At 43.3% G+C, this 20663-nt stretch overlaps 1 protein-coding gene across 5 annotated transcripts in view; it reads left to right on the top strand.

Moving 5' to 3' along the window:
* The window catches only part of rapgef6 (Rap guanine nucleotide exchange factor (GEF) 6), a 63774-nt gene that overhangs the window by 19232 nt on the left and 23879 nt on the right, over positions 1–20663 (top strand). For 2 of the 5 annotated variants that reach the window (XM_011611331.2, XM_029848751.1), the window contains 3 exons: positions 2086–2229; positions 2968–2985; positions 19024–19155. In XM_011611331.2, the coding sequence (XP_011609633.2) occupies positions 2086–2229; positions 2968–2985; positions 19024–19155 (294 nt within the window). Of the gene's footprint in view, positions 1–2085; positions 2230–2967; positions 2986–8485; positions 9373–19023; positions 19156–20663 lie in introns of those variants that run through there. The other 3 variants (XM_011611334.2, XM_011611336.2, XM_029848752.1) reach the window with 2 other exon arrangements.

Raw genomic sequence — 20663 nt, forward strand, 5'->3', positions numbered from 1 at the left:
GGCTTTCTTGAAATTTTAATTGCAGCCTACCACCAGGGGGCGATCATGGTGTTTTACTGTCCTTGAGGAGTTCCTGTTATCCAGCACTGTCAATGGATGTGCAATAAATGAAACACCATCCCTGCGTCGATAATTCCAGTTACATATTATTATACGAGGAGGTTGAAGCAATCTCAGGTCAAAGGATTCATATAATGATTTAACTGCATTTTTCATTCTGGGGAATCATTAATAGGAGCAGATGAGCAGTAATAATCCATCACTTTTGGTATGACACAGAAATAAAGCTTAGGAATCAGAAGTGCATGCACACAGAGCAGGCACACAAACTTCTCTTATAAGTGCACACACAGAAGAGCAGAGGGTTAGTCACACCGCAACGATGCCAATCGGCTAATTAGGGCCATGGGGATTGTAGCGGGAGTTAAATTTGTGGTTATCGTCATGACTCCAGTCACAGGATGACCGGGAATGACACTCGCAGACTGACAGGGTCTGTTTGTACATGTGTGGGAGATGGAGAGCAATAAAAAGAAATAAGTAATAGGGAATTAGTAAATAAGGCAACAAATGCTCAGTGAGAGTCATGCTAGCAGGCAGACAAAGAGATGCTCTCAGAGAAGCGGACATGTTTTTTAAAGTCTTGAGGAAACAGGAAATATGGTCACATTGTCAGAAATGCAGGAGTTATTCAATAGCTTAGAGTCACAGGATAGGAAGCGGTGATGTCTATTACATACAAGTATACATCATGCAGAGAGTCATATGGTTCCACCGTGAAGCATGACCGTCCCCTAACCCTTCGGAGTCTTGCGTGTATGGCCTTCAGGCTGTCCCTGTTAAAACGGACAAAGTCACGCTTTTCCATAATAAGCGCATTGATATCGACTCTCGCCCTTCAAACAATGTCTCTGGAGTGCGTGAGCCGTGGCAGAAGTGTTCTCTTTTGGAACATCCACCAGCACGCCCAGAGTTCAGAGAGGTCAAGTTCAAAAGAGGAAATATGTTTGTGAAACTCTGCGATCACAATCCTTTTTTCCCGATTTGACTTTCTCCTTTTAATAATGAAGGAAAATCAATTCCAAGAGGAATTCCTGAAACTCGTTGCTTGATAATGCTCATCCACCACCTCTGTTTGAGTCACTGGCTCCTCTCGTGGTTAGCAAATATAGCTTGAATATTTTCTAAATGCCGTCATTAGTGACATAACAGGAGTATTGACTTACTTAACATGAGTGGTTAAGAAAGAAAACAAATTCCTGCTGCAGCAACAGCAGAATTAATTGAATGGCCGGAATCTATGCGGCGTGCTTTTTTTTTTTTTTTTTTTCTTGTCTGCCTGCTGAGGATATTTGTGTATTTACGATTTCCTGGAGGAAAGCGGAGGCTCGGCGCTCGCCCTGTGCGCGTGTCAGACGGAGCGAGAGGCAAAGCGAGTTAGCATGTGAGTCAGTCCGCTAGCTACCTATTGAGCAGATGAAGTGTTTTGAACAGAAAAGGACGGATTTCACCGTACCTGAGAGGGAATTCATAGACGTCTCTTTCGTAAATTTGGTTTGAACTCTGGTTCATTGCCTCAGTGGATTTAATTTTTGTGATCTCGCAGGATTTTGGAACTTTTTCATACTCTGGATGCAGGACTTCTACCGTGTTCATTGATTGTGTGAAAGTGTTTTCCTGTAGTGTTTCTATCTGCCCTCCTGCAGTGTTTCGTCCTTTTATGCCTTGTTTTGGGTGCGTCCTCGCGTCGGGATGAGTGTTCTCCACTGGCACCGGCTCTCTGTGATCTGGAAGAACTGGATGTTCAACCAGGAGCCAGCAAAAGACACAATCCAGGATAACTCGTATCTCAAGACCCAGAACTTGGATTCTGCAAAGCAGAACTCTTTAACAACAGGGGAGAAATGTATAAATCAGAATGATGTCGGAGTCACCGTTAAGTCCGGACCACTTATGCGCAGTCTTTCTGAGCCGTGCTCACAAAGGGATGTTCAGAGTGTTAGCTGTGCATGCAGACCTGAAGGTTTTGGTAGGACAGTCCACCGGAGCTGTTGTTCTGAGCTGGGTCTTAACGCTGCATTGCAGGTGGACAACGGCAGCGAAGGGGACGACAGTTTTCTGCAGAGAGAGGGTTCACAACGGCGGTCTAGACGGCGGTTCAGGAGGATTAACCCCAGGGGAGAGCGGGAGCTCATCACAGATGGCCAAGAACCCTCCGGTTACACCAAGGTGAGAGTCAAATGTTGGCAATCAGTTTATTGTGCAGGTTTTGCTGTAGTCTTTTAAATCACAAAACATGAAGTCAGTCACAAACACATACTTTGACAAGCTTTGGCAGCCGCGTGCACAATTGGAAGATTTCCCTGTCAATTTCTTAAACTAATACTGTTGTTATGTCATTTAGTCTCATCAGAAATATGAGAATTGTCAATAAAACATGGAAAAAAATCATCAACTCTAAAGACAACATTCAACCTGGAAGACAAATGAGCACGTTCAGAACATGCACGATTGATTGTGCGAGGGTGACTCCACTGTCTCGACTGATAAGATCAGTGGAGTGTCAGTTACAGTTTTGACTAATCACCAGAAGCCACATTTAACCACAGTTTTTTTGCCTCACGCTCACAACTTCCCCAGCTCACACAAAGCTCTCCTGGGTGTTACAAAGGTGTTTAATAGAGTGGCCGTGGCCAGCACTACATGCTGCTGGTCTATTGATGATTGTTCCACTTTCGTATGAATTGTATTTTCTATGGTGTTTTTGTTCAATTGTCATTTCTATTTTTCTTTTCTTTTTTTAAAAATTGCTTCAAGCCATTAGGACAAGCTAGCTAGGCTAGGCTGGCAAGGTTCTTTTCTATAAAGAAAAGCATTAAAGAGCACAAAATGGTAGCAGGCACTTGACTAAAAATAGTTTTTTTTCTTCTTTCTTTTCATGTTTTTCCTGCTGCATCTTAACATCAGGATTATGTCAACAATCAGGTAGGATGAGACTCCAAACCATCTGCACTCATACTGACACGCCGTGTCGGCTTCATTTAGCCAAATCCACCAGGTTTTCCGGTGAACATGTGCACGCACGTGTCTGTGAGTCACTTCTGAGACAGGCACCTGTTGTTTGGAAATAGGCAGCGTTGGGAAGAGCAGGTAATTTTGAGGCCACACGTGGGGCTGTGGGTGGCAGATAGGGAGCCAACTGTGAAATAACAAATGCATGCTGGGAACAGCAACTGTCTGGTCGGACAAATGGAACACACGGTTTTTGACAGAACCAGGACAGGTTTGAGAAAAGCCATCCAAGGGACTTTTTTGGGGTTTTACTCAGATTTGCAGCTGTTTTTGAAGAGTGAAACTGAACATTCATCATACAACCACCCATATCTGACTTCTATTTCACCACTCAAATAGTAAATAATGGCATTTTTCACATGCTTCAAGACTGTGAGGGATTTTTTTGAATAATTTTTCAAGTCATAACTCATGGAAACCACCTGACAGTAATATACTGTATAGGCATTGATTCATTCAGTGTATATTACAACCTCTAGACTCAAATTCAGTCCTCGAGGGCCACGATCCTGCCGGGTTTTCTATCCCACTGAATGCATTTTCAGCCTGGTAGGACAGAAAACCCAGCAGGATCGTGGCCCTCGAGGACTGAGTTTGGCACATGTGCTAGAGTTTGATATTTTCTCAACCCTGAGCCCCGATGTTGTCATTTTTGACAATAGCAACCTCTCGCCACTGACCATGACCTGTCCATGAATGGAATCTACACACATGCTGGAAGAGAACCCTTTTAACAATGGCTGCTTCATGAATGTTTTCTTGAAAAGGGCTAAATGAAACTGTAACAACATCAGTAATGCATTAGCAGCAGTGCATTGTATCTGGTGTCTGTCTTCCTCTGCTGATGGCCGGCCATGGTCTAAATCAGGTCCCCTCGGCTATGAATCGAGGCCCCTCGAAAATGAAATCGTAAAAAACAAACTGCTTAGTGGATTATTGTTGTATTTTATTATCTCTGATGACCCTGATTGATTCCCATTGATCCAGAAATCCGATTCCCGTATGAATGCAATATGAGACGTACGCATCCTTGTGGCCCGCTGGGAATCAGTAATTACTTTAGATTCATACAACACACGTGCACACACTGTGCAGACACACAGGCAAACAGACAAAGTCACTTCATTACGACATCAGATCCCTCCTTGGACGAGATGGATAGATGGACCCGGTTGCCTTGCCGGGGAAACCTGCTGTAAGGGCTTTTACGGCACCCCCAGGATCATTAAATTAACATGATGCAGGTTCTGCCATCTGCACGGAATATTTCACTGAGAATCAACATAAGGGGAGCTGACGGATTGGCACACAGCTGTTTGCATACCGTGCAGAGCCCCGTGGTAGAGAAGTTGCTGCGTTCGCTCCAAGCATGAAGCAGCATCCTTTGAGCTGTTTTCAGGCAGTCTTGCAGAAACACAGCGTCTATTGTTGCAACTGTGGTTTTGCGAGCTTCCTGTTCAATAAGGCACAGAGTCTGGTGTCTGGTGGGCTTTGGTCATGTAAATAAACAGTTGCTCTTTCAGCATGTTTCAGCCTAACAATTGGTTTCAGTCAGAATAGATTTTTTTTTAAATGGCTCAGCTGGTCCCGTCCTATTCTTAAAGGGAAACGTGTCTGATACCAGCCACTGGACTGGTTTGTGAAGATCATTTCTTCCTTTTGTGACCTCTGCAGTGTTGTTCGCTCGCTTTGAATCATGTCGTGCAGAAAATGTTCTTGGAACGCTCCCATGATCCATGTGTTTTGTCAGTGTTTGGGTGTGTCGACCATTTTAATACATTTCTAGAAGTTCAGCTGCGGTGGGTTTTATGTATATCTGTTCCACTACTCGTTATTCCCTTCCTCTGTTTAAACACTTAAATCTGTTTTGTCTTTCTGAACCTCTCCGCTTTAATGAAGCCAGGGCTCGATCCTAAGCTCATAGACTTGGTCAGTCAGAATGCAAATCGGCAGGGGTATCTAATCCCAGTAGCAAACCAGTCAAACATGTAATAGAATAATTAGATAAACCAGGACTTGGCAAAGGAGGAAATGAGGGTTTCAGGGAGAAAACAGGAAGATGTGTTGAAGACCTCAAGATGGTCTTTGTCAGGTAACGAAGCAAACCGATTGGTGGGGACAATGAGGGGCATGACGGGTGTGGAAAGGTGAGCGGTGTAGGAAGGTCAGGGCTGCTGGTTTAATTGGAGGCTCAATGAACAGGAGAGAGAGGTGACTATGTCAGATGAGGGTAGTCAGATGGTCAGGATAATCATACCTGGACGTAATGTGGCATTTTATACTGGTAATCAACGTGGCGATTCAGACCATGTCATTGGTAAGAGATATTTTAAAAAGAAAATAGCACCACAGCAATATGCATTTATGTGATTTTCATGCAATTTCCAGGTTATAGTAGTACACATCCCCCTAAAGACTTTTATTTTACTACTGAGAAGTGATGTGTTTTGGTGCAGATGTGCACTATGTCAGAGTCAGCCAGTATCCTGGCGTGTGGAACAAGTCCTGCCATCATGCACCAATCAATGGCTTGTTTACTTCCTGGAATTGTGAGTCAGGCTCAAAATACTGCGTTCACTTCTCGGCGTTCAGACAACTGAGGAAACCACAGACCCTCAGTCGCCAGTCTTGCTGCAGCCCTGCCGCTAGCCTCATCATCGATGCACAGAGCACGTAATCAAATGGCTTCACAGGTCCGTAAATAGACTAATGACTAGAAAATAAACGACCCAACACGGAGTCCTCAAATTTTAACACGAGGCCATTGTCATTAGTGTGTGTGTGTGCGTGTGTGTGTGCACAGTATTCTGGGCAGTGCACTGTACCAGTGGGGCACTATCTGCGGCTCTTATTGCTGCTAATTTTAGAGATTACATCAGCAGGTCCAAGATGTTCTACTGCCTCTTAATATTCCTTTCTGCCTCACCTCCTCCTCCTTGCCTTCCTCATCTCTCCAGCCTTCCATCCTGATGTTATGGTCACGACCCTTTTGAGAGGGTATATAGGGATTTCTGCAGAATCCACACAAATCTTCACATTCTCACCACTGCTGCTAAATAGCAGCTTAACCACACATTAGCAATTTAACTGAAATATACATGTTTTTCCTTTCTACCTTTTTGCTAGGTTGAATCCGCCTGTGTAATTGTGTCTTTGTGTGGTTTTGCAGGAATGTGCACGCCTGTGCGGGGTTTGCATACCTGTCTACTGTGTCAGGAAACCAGCAGATTACAGGGGAGATTTGCTTTCAGACACTTAACCTTGTGCTCGCTTCTGTCACGTTACATGTCAAGTGAAAGTGATTGTGCTTGAAAGCAAATCGTCTCTTTTGCTACAGGGTTGTTGTCACTGTGGAGATGGGCCTGATGAGCTCGAGTAGTGTTTAATCTCTCCTACATTAGTTGTATTTTAGGAACGATGGCACTGTGGCTCTGGTTTGCCTATAAAAACCACTGTCCAACTGGCCTGCAGCCTGGAAATCTTTGTTTTGATTGTGTCTGTGTTCAACCAATTGTAATTCAATCTTTTTTTGATTATAGTGGAAGAACTAAGTAGCTACACACATACAAAGATTCAATTTGCATAATTCAAGCACAGATGTGCTACTGTAATGTGCACGTAGATTATTTTTGGGGTTGACTCTGTGGGTTAGGTCGTCGCACCAGGCTGTCTCTTCTGAAACCTTAATCTTTCATGTTTTTTATCTTTTTTAAAAATCAAACCCTCAAATCTTTTCTTTCCATTTTGTCAGTGTTGCCTGACTTAACCCGCACATGCTTCACAAACGGCGACAGTCGCAGACGGACTGTTCCAGGAAGCGTTTCCTGCATGACGTGCATCCTGCACTCTGTTCTGCAGATATATCCAACAACTTGAAGTAGTTTTACAGTAAATGCTTCTCTGCCAAGTGTATGCAAAGCCTGGTCCATTGTGACCTTCCAAAGGAGGGAAAATCCACAATCTGCTTATTTTGACTATAAAAGTATTTATCTGAACTTCTAATGCGTCCCCTTGCTAATTGTTTCTCAACTGCTACAACATAGTGGTCTATGACAATGTTATGTTTCGTTCTTTTCTTAGTGTTATTTTAAGTCCAAAGTCTTTTTTTTACCTTTTTTATCATGTTTGGTTTTCTTTGAGTCACAGCTATTCATATGCTGATCCAAGGTAATTTATTCCATTTGAGTTTTTTCTTTCACACTGCCAGTTTTATATAGTTCCATCAAGCACATTATCTGTTTAGCATCTAATCAAAGTGTTCTTGTAACCCTCTGAGAAAAACAGAAGTGTTAATAACTTCACCTTAGCGTTGGATATTAATAGATCTGCATTAATATGCTGCTGCCGGTTTGACACTAGGACAACGCAGTGATAAGGTGCTACTCTGGTAGGAACCTTCAATTTCACTATTTTGCAAACTTGATTTTCTTATTTAAATAAAATAAAACATGTCAGTCGTTTTGCACATCTGTTTCTCTGTAATTTCCCATCTCTGTCTGCCTGTCTTGTGTACATAATGCTCCCATGAAGGCAGTGCTCCATGTGCTTGCATCTGATTGGCTGTGGAGTAAAAAGATGATGTCATTTTTTTTAGATGGGAGGTGTATTTCTGCTCCCATACGCACGCGGGGGAGAGAGGTGTGCGGAGATCCTGGTTCATTGCAGGATGAGAGTAGAAAAAGGGATCCGAATTGTTGGAGCAGATAAAAAGGAGAAAATGAGATGAGCAGAGAACCCGAAAGATCATTGTCTTCAAAGCGAAGATGATGTAAGACGGGAGAAAACGGGAAACGATTAGAAAGAGGGGGAGAGAGGCAGGTGCAGGGATGATTTCCAAGGTTCACCTGGAGAAAACACATTTCTGACCCATGTTTCTGGACACCTTTTCATTTCTGTGTTTATCTTCCCGTGGCCTGGGCTTGTTGGATTGTCAGATGTCTGAGTATCTCCAGACGTGGGCCGACAGGGGAGGGGCAGACCCATTATTATTTTGTGCTATTGTGTCGCAGGGTCACATTCACTAAAATCCTCCCAGCGTCTGTGTTTGCATTTGATTGGAGTTCCCAGCTTACGTCTCCTCCTCCTCCTCCTTGTCTTCCTCCTGCTCCACCCTTTGTCTAATTTATGCTCCTTAAGAGGAGGGGTCGGCCCTCACTGTACTCCATGTTATGTTCCTAACCAATCAATAAAGATGCTCCCTCATTTTCCCTCTCTCTGCTATTCCCTTTCTTTCCATCAATGCCTTCCTCACCCACATCTGCTCGGCAGCCAATCCATCTAATGCAGTTTCCCCTCTCGCTTTCACTTAGACCGTGCCCCCTCCCATTCTCTCCCTCTCCCTCTCTCTCTGGCACAGGTGATGTCATACTTTTTCAGCTGGATTCTCCTCCCTCCCCGATCCCCCCTCCCCCCCTGCTTCCATCTCTCTCTCTCTTACTTTCCACCGCTTCCCATTAGCAGGCGGCTTTCCACAGCGCAGCATCCTATCCACCGAGAAGGAGAGTGGGAGGATGTGCCTCGGCGCAATGTGCGAGTGCTAATCAGGGAACTAGAGCTTATGCTGGGGTAAGGGAGCAGGATCACTGGCCCTGACCATGGAGCTGCACCGCTGGGCAAGAGCATGCATCGCTGGATCCCTGTAGAAAGAGTTGCAAGAAGAGAGAGAAAGCAGTTTTCAAGCCCAAATAGTGAATTGGGAGGATACCGGAGCTGCAGAGAGCAAATCCAGGCTTTTGTGAGGGGAAAAGGGGATGTTTTGGTGACTTTACACCAGCCGCGAGGCTTCTTCCCAGGGGGCTGCAGATGCTCAGACAAGCCCTTCTTTTTACCCAGAACGGGCTCGTGCATGGAAAAGAACTGTAAAAGGGGAACTGAATGGGTGAATGAGTTTTTGAATTTACCTTACAATACCAAAAAATTCTAAATTTCTGAATTTGGTAGCTTTTGGATTAGTTTTAATGGTCTATATTCTCTCATTAGGATTTTTTGAACATATTAAGCTTGGATTTTTTGCAGTTTCTTTATGCTTAAGGAGATCTTGGCATATGGATGGATCTCCCTCCAGCTTTTGTGACAGAGTCCTCCAGTCTCCCTTTTTGAACACTGTGGATTTTTCTAGACAGCCCTCTCCTCCCAGCAGTGTTGGCTTTTGCACCCCTCTTTTACCCATTTATCTTGTTCGTCTTTATTAACCGCTGACTGAACGAGGGGAAACTTCCCCTCACAGTCTCCCTCCCTCCTGTGGAAATGGCTTTCCTGGTCCGTTGCTATGCCAACTGCTTGCAGCCGTGGTCCTCCAAAGTAAGCGATGTCGTAATCCTTTTTCTGGCCAGTGCCTCTGGCATCGCATGCTGTGTGTGTGTGTGTGTGTGTGTGTGTGTGTGTGTGTGTGTGTGTGTGTGTGTGTGTTTGTGTGTGTGTGTGTGTCTGTGTGTGTGTGTGTGTGTGTGTGTGTGTCTCTGTCTGTCTGTCTGCGTGCATGCTGAAAATGGGATAGAGGGTGTGGATGAAAGAGCCTAAACTTGATTTACATATCTGTGATGAATATTTATGAATATTTATCCACCGAACATAATCCTGTGTTGCTTATTACTTTGTATTTGTACCCATTGTCTCTTTTAACAGTCTACATAGACAATTTAGTTTATTTCCTGCACTAGTATTAAAAGTTACATTTCATTATTAACGTCGCTTGTTGCAGAGCATTAATATTTAATCCGTTAGCATTCAAAAGAAGGACGAAATCAGCTGGGCGACAGCGTGTCAGCAGGGTTAGGATCATCATTTTAGTTCTAGAGGAACATTGATAGATCCCTCTTTGTTGGTCTCTTTGGGAGTGCCTGTCTGGCTGCCTGTAGCCTCTCAGATGTTTGTCGCGTGTATGCATGCGTGTCGTCTTTATGTGTGCATATCTGTTCAATACCATCAGTGATAATTAGGTCTTGGGAGACGAAAAGGCTTGCAGTGAGTTTGTCAAGTTCATCCCTACTGTATCTCACACACAGGCCTTCTGCACCCTCACACTCACCTCGCTTGCTTCAAAACTGTAATTTGATCTGATCCAGATAATGCATAGATCTGTCCCTACCTGTGAAGGTCCTAATGTCACTGCCTGGCTTTCATTTGGACTACATGTGACTAATGTGTGAATGCATATGTGTTGGTACAAGCTGGAAGGATGCAGCCATTGCAGCAGCTGTGACTCTCAGTCCTAGAACATTATGTCAGCAGTACGTCAGTAGAGGATGGAGGAAGATCTGACATCAATTTGAGTCATCATATTAGATGACAATGCAGAAAATATGAGTCCAAAAGGATATTTTAATACCATCTGCACAGGGAGGGAAGCTTATCACTTGGCCTTTCCAACCTTTACTGTCCCTAAATCAGGATTTAACTAAAGTATTTACTGATTGATGTTGTTTACCTTCCAACATAATGAGCATGTCTGACAAATTACAGGCCAATTTACTCTCTGCCGCAGGAGTCCTGCTCATTTATTCTTGATGGAGCTGCAGAGTTTTCTGTTTGAAGTTTATGGTTAATTGCTAGGCTTGTGTGACGGTCCCACCTTTTGCAAAGGTTAATGAAGTTTCCCTTTTCCTCCTGTTAGATAACATGTCCGGCAGTACAGTTGAAACAGTGTTGACAGCGTATGAAGGAGCGCTAAAGAGAGGTTTTAATCCTGTGAAAAGGTTCTCGGGATGCATTCAGTGAAGGGAAAGGAAGGAAGATGGAGAGCTATGCTCGAGTGCGATTGGAAATTTTCTGGGGAAAAAGGAATAAGAGAAAAGAAAATTGACAGAAAAAGGCATTAGTGTGAGAGAGTGCCCGTGAAGCAGAAAGTTTCAGACCATAAAAGACTTTCGCTCTGCTCAGAGTGGCATCCAATTATTTTCCTCTGAAGTCGGCCTCTGTTTTGTGGGAGATCAGTAATTGTTCGCTGTCTCCAAATAATTCACCAGCCGGTCCACCGTCAGTGCAGCCAGTAGCAGCTTCGCCTTCAGCGCATTTGTCACCAGACGTCTGCTTAAATACCGTGAATGGAGTTTTCTCCGCTAGAAAGGTTGCTCAGTTTTCGTGCGAGGTAGTTATTTTCATTCGTTCTCCCGTGATTGGCATGGAAATAACCCTCCAGGCTTCCCTGCAACTGTTTATTCTTCTTCTCTTTTTTTAGTTAGCGTTGCTCCAATCTGCAGCTATGGTTGCTCTCATTTCCAATTTCAGTAAATAGATATTGAAATGCTGCCTATGTGGCTAAATGTAGGCCACTGACTGCTCCCTGTGGCTGGCAGGGCCATTATTCAGAGCATTCATGTCTAAATATATTTACATCAATAACTTTAAAGGAGCCATCTGCTGCAGGAGGAATCAGTTGATGTCTTTAAGAGGCCTTCGACATCTTCTTTTATGATATTTTTTTATTCAGTGTTTATTGCGAAGCCGTCCCTTTAAATCACATCCCGCTCATCCCGTAGGAGCACAAGCCGGGTCCACGTCATCGTGCTGCAGCAAGACTTGTCAAAATGTTCTGGTTCCAAACTTTTGTCTCTCCCGCTGTCAACATGGGGCCCGATCTCTGCCAAGCTTTCACTTCTGTGCTGAGGTGTCCAGTGACTGATCTCTCTGTTCCCTTTGCTTTCAGTCAAAGCTCACATTTTCCTTTTTCTCTTCCTTCTCATTTCTTATAATCGAGAGGCGTCTATGCTCTACAAGTTGTTCTTGTCATGCTTTGCGTCGCCACATTTATTATTTAAACACCAGTAATGGGGTCTGTTTTATAGCTGCCGGCTTGATTCTGTTGTTGCTGCTGCACTGCATCACCACTCATCACTTTTGATGCTTCCTGTCTCATAAAGTGCACCGACTGATTTTAAAGCCTGCTGCATCCTCACACCTCCAGGTTTATCATCTGGGTCCATAAATGGATCTGTTTACATATTGCGGCTGCCTTTTCTCTCTAACCCTAGCCAGCAGGTGGCTAATTATTGGCAACTTTCACAATATAGCGTCCTCCATAAAATCAAACGGACTATTTAAATGTGTTATAATCTACTTGCCTGAATTATTTGAGCATTTTTGTCACCATTCATCCCCTCCGCCCCCGTCTTCACTCGTTATGAGCCAGGCATGTTTGGCGTCCCTCAACAAGCACCAGACCTTGGACCACTTATGTCTCACATGAAATAATAATAAGCAGATATGTTGCAGCAGAAGAGACTTTTATATCTATATGTCATATACACGTTATATAGATATACAGGCTCAAATAAGTGCTGCTCTGAAATAGAATTGATATGTCTAGATAATTTGAACCACTTATTTTCTATCTCCCTGGTTTCCTTACAAGTTATTGAACCCTGAAAATAATGATATGCTGCCTAAACTGTAGCCAGGAGTCCAAGCTGGTGTTTTGCCAATGATTAAACACCATAATTAAGTGAGAATTGACTTTTTTTTTTAAATTAATGCCCTTTGAAATTTGATCCGTCGGAACGTAATTGTATTTTTCACCCCGTTGCATCAGCTCTTCAGATAACAACTACGAGTGTTTGGGCATGGAGGAAAAAAGCCCAGTTTTTCCTCTTCTCTGGCAGGCCTCACGCTACCTGAAATCAAGTGGTGCGCCTGGCTTCCAGGTGTTTTTTATTCCGTATAATTTTTTCATAGCAATAAATGTCACTAAGCCCCATGCAACGCATGTTAGAGGTATCTGAACCTGGTGTCTATAGTGATGGAGCCAAGAAATATGCAAAGAAGATGACCTTAAGGTGGTGATGTAATGCGATTTACTCTGACCTCAAGCTTGCAGACAGGTTGATTGACAGACTGACCGGACCTACTCAGGGGTGTCGAGGTAATGCGGCTTTGGAGTCCAAAGATATGTGTGGGTGGGGGTGAATCTGGGTGAGGGCTTTTAGCATGCCGGGGGAGGTCGAGAATATCATATTCACAGGAAGCAGGGGTGATAATGATCGATATGGCTTGCATTAGGCCAGGCCTTACTTGCCTCCCATAAGCCTCGAAATATTATTCAGCCAGTTTACACAAAAACAATGGAAGAAGCCTTAAAAATGAGGAATGAGGAATACCAAAGACTATGACTTGGCCCTTTATTCCCAGGTGCTGTGCTATTGATGGGAATCAGTGCATTTTGAATTGTAAAGAGGGTGAAATGTTTTATAACAGCTGTCTTGTGTCCTGAATGGCGTAATTATTACCCATTAGCTTTCCTAGGCTGAATTTTAAGAGAGAAACACCCACACAACCCCTACATGCATGGAAATGCATTGCTGGCAAGCATTATTGGGATAAATGGATTCAATGTGTGGCGGCACTTGTGTTCCTTTGTCACACTGTGCAGTAAAAATACAATCCCCCACCTCTATGCAAACTCCACCTCCCAGGCCCCTCTGTTCTGAGCACACACACACACAGAGACACACACACACACACGCGCGTGCTGATATTTCAGATGCATTGTGCAGCCTCCCCCAATTTCCCTTGCTCCCATTATCTCAGGGTATTGATCCACACCCCCTCCTCTGCCTGCCCAACTAAAGACTCTTTACTTCATCATTTTCAAAGACATTTAAACCATAAAAATTGGATGGCTAAGTACGATGGGCAATACATTTGAGAGAGATGAAACATTAACATTCAACTCACTGCAGCTTAGAATATTTGTTGTATTATTGTGATCCCATCACATATTCTTCGAGAAAATTACAAGAAAATGTTGCTAAACCGCAGAGTTTAAGTTGGCTGGCAGTGTTCATTTTCTGTCTAACTTTGTTACTGAGATTGTAGCTCTCTCTGTCTGAGCTGAGTCAAAATGAAACAGGATCCAACAATAACAAAAAATAAAATTAGAGAGGAACCAAAGGGCGGGTCTGCCCTTCCACCTGGCCTGTAGGTCAACCTGTAGGGAAACACTGCGTGTGTCAATGTGGTGCTGAAGCTGTGCAGTTTGGACGGGAGGGCAGGAAGCATCTGTTAACAGAAAGGGAGCCAGAAGGTAATAAAGTGTCTGCTTGGTCGCTTTGTTTGTATGCGTTAGAATGTGTGCGAGATGTTTCAGTATTAAAGCCCAGTGTGCCCTCCCTCCTGTATCCGGCAGACCTGGCCATGGCCCACTCTCCTCAGGGGCCCAGACACAGACGCCTTCCTGTAGCACACACATGTGTGTAGACAGCCAACACACACATACACACAAAGTTAGGGCGAAAACAAAAGAGCTGAAAAATGAGTTTGAACCTGTGAAGCTGTGGTGTCTGATCATATGTAGGTACTTTGTATTGATGACATTCCCCATTTTAAGACGAGTAAAGAGAAACTGGGAGCAGAAATGGGAATAAAAGAACATACATAATTGTAATAAGGCAACTTATATCATACATAACAAAAATAACGCAGTTTTCCACTCTACTTTTCCACTCAGTGCTCCCAGAAGTGGCAATTCTGCTAAACCATTTCAGAGCACATGCTCTGCTCTTTGCCACACACCAACACTGTCAAGTTAACAACTGCAAGGGATCTCTAGTAAAGCTTGCTAACGCCTCCAGTCCTCCAGACACTTAGTAAGTGGTAAAATATTGTGTAGGAAGAATCAGCAATTTAAACTTCTTAAAAAAAAAGAAGGTTTTTTTGGTCTAAAAGCAGAGATTAATTATAATGCTGCATATATTGTAATTGTTATAATAACAATCATAATAACAATGACAATGTTCCACCAATCTTTATGTACAGATTTGTTTCACTTTCAGAATAATTGAACATTTTGGATTTGTGGTCTAATCTTTGACTCCCATTTCCGTCCTTCAGTTATGCACCAGAAGCTCTGGACGAATCATTAAAGCTGACAGCCACACTCTTCCTTTTCACGCTGGCGGCTTCTAATTTTATTATTTTTCCTATTTCTGTGCGTGTTTCTCTGTGTCGCCCTCCTCCATCATCCTCAGACAACTGGGGCAAAAGTCAGAGGCCTTTGGCAGTGTGGATGTCAGCACCATTCCAGCAGCCCTTCTGTCACAATGCTGGCACAACTACAGCCATTCAGAGCCAACTCATGCCTGTTTATCCATTTGCCAGCCGCTGTTTTTTCCACGCTAGAAACTTTACCAGTTTTGACCTCAAAAACCAGCTCCTGCCAAATTACAGGATGCAGTTTTGGTTCCCATAAGTGAGATTAAAATGTCCGTTAGTTGCATTTATGCATTAAGTTTAAATTGACATGATGACATCATAGTCTTTGCAAATACCACGCAGCTCAGTTTGTAGTTATTTTACATTTGGTCTCCTGAAAACCTCACGGCAAAAATAAAAATCTTACACTCCACAAACAGAAATCTGATTTCAAATGTTAAACAACACTTAAAGGGAAAAAAAAGACAGAAATCCCAAGAGAAGGAATTCGATACCAGAACATATAGCAGTTTACAGCACATCTTCATGTCCTACTCACAATCGGACAGTAATACAGTCAACCCAGTGTCTCCTGTGCTGTCACCGGTTTCCCTTTTTGACCTGCTCCACATGTCTCTCAGGGACATTCCCCTATTTTCTCCAAGCCCCCATTTGTCTCCCTCAACTGGGTTTTAATCCATCATCCGTGAGCTCACCAGTACAAAAGTGTTGCGTGGCTCTGCGCTCAGTTCTCTCCAGTGAACTCGTGGAATGTTTTACTGTGTCAAGGATTGTATAGTTGACATCTGTTTAATGTTATGGATGTGTGTGTTTGAGTAGTTTCCACTCCATATTGTTCAGAGTCTCTGTGTGTGTATTAAACCCACTGTTCCAAGTGGCCTTGATTCATTCAGCGAGATGCCTTTCACTTCACATCAATGCTTTTGACTGGAGTTTGACGCGATGGATGAACAAAAATAACACAAAAGTGTGAGCTTCATGTTGAACAAAGCTTCCACAGCAAAGCCAAATAAACTGGAAAGTGGTAGTTATATTTAGGAGGTGTGTGATGAGTTGGAGGCATTGAAGATGCCTCCCAGTTAAGTTAAGATCAGCTGCAGAGAGACAGAATGACTGGGGGAGCAGGAAAATTCTCAATAATATGGGAGCTTACTGTAATACACAGCCTGACGCGTGGTTGTGTTACTTGGAATGAAGACATTTCTGGGACGTTTGTCACTGCTGACATCTACAGGCCTACCGTGTTTATGTCACACACCAGATCAGATACCACATTACCCCATTTGTATCGACACCTCTCTGACCTTGTGAGGAACCTACAACTCCTGTTCTCACTCAAAAAAAAAAAAAGCTTTAAAGTTGTCAGTGTGATTTTATTGGCATATTTCAATCAATTCTCTTCGGGGTTCATCTGCCTCACTTTGCCGAGTCGATTGTCCTTCTCCTCATTCATCTTAACACATTTTATTTCTTCTCTGCATGGATTTATTCCCTGGGTTCTTCATCTGTTCACCTCATTTTATTCATAATTCTCCTTTATCACCTGTATTCTTAAATGTGTCCCGCTAGTTTGGAACCAACACTTTTGGGCGACGCAGTTCGCTCCTAAAAATAATCAGATTCAGCTTTTACAGCTCCCTCCTTCCATCTCTGTATTTTAATGCCGTAGCTCCTTCTGGGGCCCTTCACCAGACGATGCCACATCATTATCCTCGATAGGCCTGACCTCATCCATTAACATTTTCAATGTTTCTTAACGGTGTCCGTCTACATATTGATGTAGCACAGATTCTCCTCCACCATTGAACTGCCTTTGGGAAACCCAGTCTCCCGTTTATGGGGCCGAATGGCCTGTCTGTTTTTTAGTGCCCATTTTACCACTGAGGAATTATGAGCAACAGAGCACTTAGGCCCACAGCTAATTAATCACAAAGTTAGGATTGGACCCAGTGTGTGAACCGCAGTTGGGTTTTATAGGTCCTCACTTTGCTTGTGGCTTATTTCTGACCTGACACAAAGATCCATTGAAATCAACAATTCTCATAAAACGTGGTAAATTTTTGACACGGTAATTTAGTTTTCCTTAAGATTTTTCATGTCTTTGAATATCTGTGTAATGAGTGATGAAACCTTTCTTGTTTGAGGACTTATTTTCCTCTTAGTGGTCCAGAAAATGTGATTGTTTGATGCTGACATGACACCCAGAGCCACCTTGCCCGCTGGTTGACATGATAGAATTTCACAGCTGCAGGAAACGTGCACATTTATATTTAATCTCGTCTCCTTCATCCTTGATTTATAAGGGGGATGGGAGAACCCTCACCCCCCCACCTGCTCCACCAGGAACCAGCCTGGTGGAAAAAGGAAAAAAGAGGATTAGTTCAGGATTAATGCTGTGCTGTGAATAGGAGCCTTGAGACCACCATAATTATTTACATTTTCCCCATCATCACCAATTTGCTCAATGTTAAAAATGAGCTAATGCAAACAGTTGAACATTTAAATGGAACTCAATAGAAGCTACGAGAATAATCTTGGCAATTTAACAAAAGGACCTTGCCTGATAAGGATTTGGATCTGCGGTTAGACACAATCTTATCTTTGCATGTATGTGTATTAAATGGATTCTGGGCAGTGGCAGGCTAATATTTCATACAGGGATCAATATGTATTTACCTGAAATGTAATCCATAATCACTCTCTTGTCTGTTCCTATTCACATATAGACATAACAAACCAGTAGGAAGTGATTTGTCAGCAGGAGGCTATTCAGATGACGGTAAAAAGATGATCAGTTGCACGCAAGTTCAATTTATCCAAAGTTACGATGGGTCCATAGTGCCTCCAGTTTCATAAGTGAATCCCACATAGATCAAACTGGCACATCTAATGGGGAAATTGATTTTCTCTTAAACGCTCTTTTGGTTACACTGTAATTGTAGTGCGATTTTACAGCGTGATTGTGGTGTTTAAGCATTCCTAATTGTGTGATTAGTATTTTAAATATGAGCGATTGAGTGCCAGAGAAAAGCAAAACACCAGAATATGCTGATAATTAAGTGAGATTTTATGTGTATAGAATACTCTCACGAGCAGGCCGCCCTCAGAGAGTTCATGCAGATGCGATATAAAATAATATTTATACTGTTTAATAATTCAAATCGACTGTGGTGCACTGATATTTGTCGCTCCCTCGACATTGCGGCTGTTAACTGCACACACAGTCGGTCCCCAAGTTTGTTTTTGCTTTGACGTGAGAGGTTGCCATATGTAAATGGCCAGTTAACATCCCTGGCAACAAATACAGTTTTGCATACACGTGTTTCTGATTTTGATTTTAATTAGTCTGACACACAACACAAGTTTACAAAAGCAGGTAACCCGTAATCACTGAGAGACTTGTTACATCTTAGGGTCCCCCCCCGGTCCTGCTGAATGGACTGTTCTGCTTTAATATGCCGCACATTACGAACAAGCCATTAAACTTTGCAGACTCCGCCCTTCACCACTGTGGTTCCCATAGATTTAATGAAGAGGGGGAGGGTAACGTGCTGGTCAGGGTTGCACTCTCACAGAGGCCTGTAGTGAGGGGGGCTGCCCCCCCAGACTCGTGTCTTTAATATTACATGTCGGCACCATGCCTCTTCCAAGCCTCACCCTGCTCGCAGGCTCTGGTTTGGGATGGTGTGGTTTGGATGTGCAGCTGTGTTTGGACAATCGATGGAGGAGGTGTGCTGTAGGTCTGTGCGTTGTCGCAGGAGGGCTTCCTCTGTTACTCTGCCGCTCCCCTGGTCTAAACTGGTAAGATGCGACACTCAGAAGTTTGAGATTTGTTCTGGAGATGTGATGTGAAGTCTGTTTTTCCGTCAACTCGGCGGATTGAGATGAGCACGAATTGCTTTTGTTCTTTAAAGCTGCTCAGTTTTATGTTGCGAAACATCTTTATGTCTAATCCTGTGAAGCTATGGGTGTTTTTTTTATGTTGTAACCTAATTACATTGCCTGTCTGTCTGTCTGTCTGTACAGCTTCCTGGTGACCTCAATAAGATGCACCTAACAGACCACGCCCACCAGCAGGTGATGCACGTGCCTCCCAGTCAGTCTGGATGCAGCATCGCCAGTGACTCTGGGAGCAGCAGTCTCTCAGATATTTACCAGGTGAGCGCCACGTTGCATCAAAAGCATGCGTCAAAACATTTCTTGGATAAGATGATCACATTTGCACTCTGGAGACAGCCAACCTGAAGCCCGAGAGTCACCGCAAACAATGTTTTTGCTGCTCTGCACTGGATTTTAATGGGTTCTTGCCTGGCTTGTTTCCCCCCCCCCCCCCCCCCCCCCAAGTAGATCCATCGAGACATCTTTGTTTATTTCTGCGAGCTCACAAACATTTGCCAAGGCAAGTATAAACTCCTTGGCAGAGGTAATAATGAAAGTTTAATAGAGTAACAACCTCTTGTCACAATTGTTGTCTGTAACATGTTGTCAACCTTTTAAAATCATTGGTTTCGGATTAATTATTACATATGGCTTCTGCATCCTGACTCCTTCTGCACTTCCTACTGCGGGGAAAAGGTCACATGCAGGAAATTAACTTAACCTTTAAAGGATTAGTCGATATCTGTGACACCGGTATGGAAGGGGAAACAGTATTGAAGGTAGCTCTGTGTGTCAGCATTGGGACCCATTATTAGAGAATTTTATTTACGGCCTGCTATTCTACTGCACACGTGGTCTCTTTTGATAGAACCGATGAAAAGAATTGCAATGGCTTTAAAATGAAAATATAATTTATTGAAACTCTTTGTGAAGATGCATTGTAATAGAGTTACTCTGAGGGCAGAAGGTCAGAACATGTTTCTCTGTCGCCTTGCGTGAGCTTGACTCTTACGTGACAAGTTTGGCAAACAGTAGCTCGGGAAAAGTGAATGCCACTTTTATTCATGGCGTATCTAAGTAGCTGTAAGTCAATAATCTTTAACCAGACGGATGACATTGCCTCATAATCCCGCAGATCCCCCGATCTCCAATGTTTATGCACAGTGCTTTATATATTCCAAAACCTTTGGGTATTGATTCTCCTTTTAAAGTTTAACGCATAGGTCGCATATACTTGTGAAAGCTTTGAGTATCCATGGTTGACACCACTGGCATTATTAGCACTAATCACAGGAACTGAGGTGGTCCATTAGCTTGAAAGTAATGAGTTATCTGCAAGTTAATGAGATGATAACATCAATGGCCACTGCTGGTAACAAAATTAATCAGCAGGTTTGTGGGAGAAACAGATCTTAATAAATGCTAATATCCCATTTTTGATTGCAGTTTAAAAAATACAAATTCCAACCATCTCCAATTCTCTGAAAATAACAGAAGTGCCATCATTTATGACATTTCAAGCTCCTTGCCTGCGAAACGGTGTCCGCCCACCAGCAGACTGTGAAACAGTTTCAGGTTGACATAAATAGGTCAAACAGAGAAGAGTTTAACACCATCGTCTTGAGCTCTTCATCCTCAGATTAGATAAGAATCACACAGATCTAATCCCATCAGCTCATAGCTCTCCCAGCTCTGTTTGCTTACAGCTGGCCGACCCTCCAGTCAGCCGTGGGTCTCAGCTGTCAGTGCAGCAGACTGTTTATCTCCTGACCCCCCCCCCCCCCCCA

This window comes from Takifugu rubripes, chromosome 15 (genome assembly GCF_901000725.2).
Source record: "Takifugu rubripes chromosome 15, fTakRub1.2, whole genome shotgun sequence".
NCBI lineage: Eukaryota > Metazoa > Chordata > Actinopteri > Tetraodontiformes > Tetraodontidae > Takifugu > Takifugu rubripes.